The sequence below is a fragment of the Frankliniella occidentalis genome, unplaced genomic scaffold, assembly GCF_000697945.3.
Source record: "Frankliniella occidentalis isolate FOCC.00 unplaced genomic scaffold, Focc_3.1 Scaffold29, whole genome shotgun sequence".
NCBI lineage: Eukaryota > Metazoa > Arthropoda > Insecta > Thysanoptera > Thripidae > Frankliniella > Frankliniella occidentalis.
The window spans coordinates 217904-220849 of NW_026267159.1; the positions used below are offsets into that span (position 1 = coordinate 217904).

At 65.6% G+C, this 2946-nt stretch overlaps 1 protein-coding gene across 2 annotated transcripts in view; it reads right to left on the reverse strand.

The window, feature by feature from the left end:
- Positions 1 to 2946, reverse strand: part of LOC113202540 (dual specificity protein phosphatase 15-like) — a 58225-nt gene that overhangs the window by 7336 nt on the left and 47943 nt on the right. The window contains exon 5 of one of the 2 annotated variants that reach the window (XM_026416810.2): positions 9 to 187. The exons of the other annotated variant lie outside the window; for it this stretch is intronic. Coding sequence (XP_026272595.1) covers positions 9 to 187 — 179 coding nt within the window. The remainder of the gene's footprint in view (positions 1 to 8; positions 188 to 2946) is intronic. 2 annotated transcript variants of the gene reach the window in all.

Here is a 2946-nt window from a genome sequence, read left to right on the forward strand (position 1 = left end):
ATACTCACCGCTTGCTGGGCGACCTGCACAGCCCGGTGGGACAGGGCTGTCCCATGGGGCATCGCCCCTCGCACAGGTCCTTGGACATCAGCAGGCCCTGGTAGGACAGCAGGAGCTGGCGACATAGCTCCTCGTCGGAGGACTGCAGCGCCAGGCTAGGATACCGCTCCTTCAGCCGCCGCCGCTCCTGTGTGTGGGTGAGCGAGGAGGGGAAAGAAATGGATGAAAGTGCAGCTTGAATGGATGCAGGCCGCGGCGGTCATGCCACTCGATTGCCCACGTCCGGAAGCACTTCGGCACAGTGGAGCGGGACCGAGCGGGACCGAGCGGGACCGAGCGGGACTCCCGAACGGCCTGGAGCGGAGCTGTACTCGAACGGCTGAGAGCTCCCGGCGCCCCCGGGGCGGAGAGATAGCGGAGAGAGGGAGTGGTGGAAGGCGGGGGATGCAGGGAGGGGCAGGCTTTTTGTCGTGACCTTTCCCCTCCACTCCCGGGTCAAGGTCGGTCCCTGCTGCTCGGCGTGGCTTGCACAGGGAGGTAAGGTCCCCGGGCCCTGTCCCGGAGGACACGTCGCGCACGTCCCGGCGGGCGCGCGCGGGCCTCGCCCAGGTGTTGTTGCATCCATGGCACTTTCAACGGACACTAGATGCAACCTGCCGCCAGCCTTGCACTATGGGGCAAAGCCACAATATCGAAAGGGCTAGCACGCCTCCACCCGCCTGACGCTCATGTGCAGGGGGTGCAGGGTGCGCGCCCTTGCACCTACAGCCGCCTTTCTGTTGGTGCAGGCCTCCCCACGCCCGCGGGCGCTCGCGCCATGACGGATACAGCTGCGGGCGGGGAGCGGGCATGTCTGCGGTGACAGCTGCGCAGCTGGCGCAGCTGGTGACAGCTCAACTACACCTGCCATTATCCGCCTGTCACGCTAGGGGATGCCGGGTGCCCCCGGGGGCGGGGGTTGTGGCACGCCTGACACGAACATCCCCGTGCCGCCTTTCCCTTCATTTTTCTACTCGCCGCCCCCTACACTCTCCTTTCCGCGCGTCAGGAATCGCCTCCTCTCCGCACACGCCCGGCGACGGCTGTGCGTCTTTTCTCGCCAGCTCTAAAACCCGAGCGGCACCTTGGCCACCTGCTCACCTTTCAGGGGCTCCGGGGGCTCTGAGTATCTTCATTTATCAGCGGGGGTCTTCATCCTGGCCTTCACGCCCCGCCCGCTCCCCCCCTCACCTGTTTCTCTCGCCATGTGCTGCCATTCACAAGCGCATCATCCTCGAGGCCGCAAGGGTCCCGCCCGTCCCGCCCGTCTCGCCCGCGCAGCCCTTCCCTGACGAGCCGTCGGCCGCGGGCCCCTACCCGCCGTGTGGCGATCAATTGGCCGCACAAAATACCCCCCTCAGTCACCCGTCTCACACGCCCCCCCTCCTCTCACATCCACCCGGATGGCCCCCTACTGCAATATCACCAACGAATATCCCGAGCTCGTCCACCTCGCGCCGTCGTTCCCACAAACGACCCGGGGATCGTCCTCCTCCTCCCTTACCCCCCCCCCCCAACCCGGCTCACGTCCAACACACGGTGTCCCCTACCCCAACCCCTCTCTTTCAATACGTCACCTTCCCTGATCCCTGTCGAAGCACATCATCTGCACTGAGCACTCGAGACAAGGTACGGGAGATAGAAGAAGGGGGGGGAGGAGGCGGCAGCAGGAGAGAGGGTGGGAAGTCGACTAAAGCGATCAGCGGAAGCGATTCTCCGTTCGGCCCGTTTGGGGCCATTGACAGGGGGTGCCCTACCCGACAAACCGCCCCGCCCGTCGCGCCCCACCCCGCCCAGCCCCACCAGGCCACGCCACGCAGTGCTAGCCGCACGCTAGCGGCAGTGGCGGCGGCAGTGGCGGCAGCGGCAACGCGCCGACGGTTAAGCCGAGTTAGGTTGATCGAGGCAGCGACAGCGGCGGCGGCGGCAGCGGGTTGGGAGATCGATAGACGTGTCGGTGCGGCGCGCACATGGGGCCGCGAGCTTCCGGTCGGACATGGCGCGCCGTTTCCGGCCGCGCGGGGCGCTCTGTGTGCTATCGGGGCTGGTCTTCCCGCGGCCGCACTGACCCGTCCGCCCGTCTGCTCGCCAGGCCCGCCGCCGCCGAGCGGCTTGATGGATGGCCCGAGGATGGGTTGTGGACGAGGCGTGACAAGTTTGGTATAGTTTGGCGGCCAGACGGAAACAAGTCGAATATTTGTTTTATTTGTTTTTACCTTATATGCACCGAGTGCTTTCTGTGCACAAAAGGACACGTTTAAATGGAACGGAACAAATTTCCATAGATTTTAAAATTTTAAATGAAATTCTTGTGATTTGCTTTGTAAAGTGCTCCCGTCGAGGATTCAGCCCGTCGTTAACGACCTGGCCGAAGCCGGGCGGTGCGCCCTGATGGGTTCACAGGTCGCCGCGGCACGTCGCGACTCATCGCCGTGAACTCCTGACCTCAGACAGGGTGCCGGGCGGCCGGCCGGGCCGGGGGAAGGGTGCTCCACAGCCCCGTTAAGGGCGTTAGGCTCCGTGCTTCGACCCACCTCCCTACCGTTTCAGCGGCTTGTCTCTTTTTATTTTCCACGCCGCCGCCACGCCTGCGCCTGGCGCGCTTCCATCGCCAGCCAGTGCAGGGCAGAGGCGCCAAAGGCGCCAAAGGCGCCAAAGGCGCCAAAGGCGCCAAAGGCCAGAGGCGGGTAGCCAAAGGCGGGCTCTGCCAGGGCGGGCCAGGAGGGGCCGGCCAGGCGTGGCTCTACCACCTCCCCGATCGGTCGCCGCAGTGCGGCCGAGGCGTGGGGGAATGCCACTACTTGGGGAACATCCGAATTCACCCCACCGCACCGCACGGCGCCACGCTAAACGTAGCCAGGGCGGGACGAGGCGGGGCGAGGCGGGGAAGGGCGGGGCAGGGCGGGG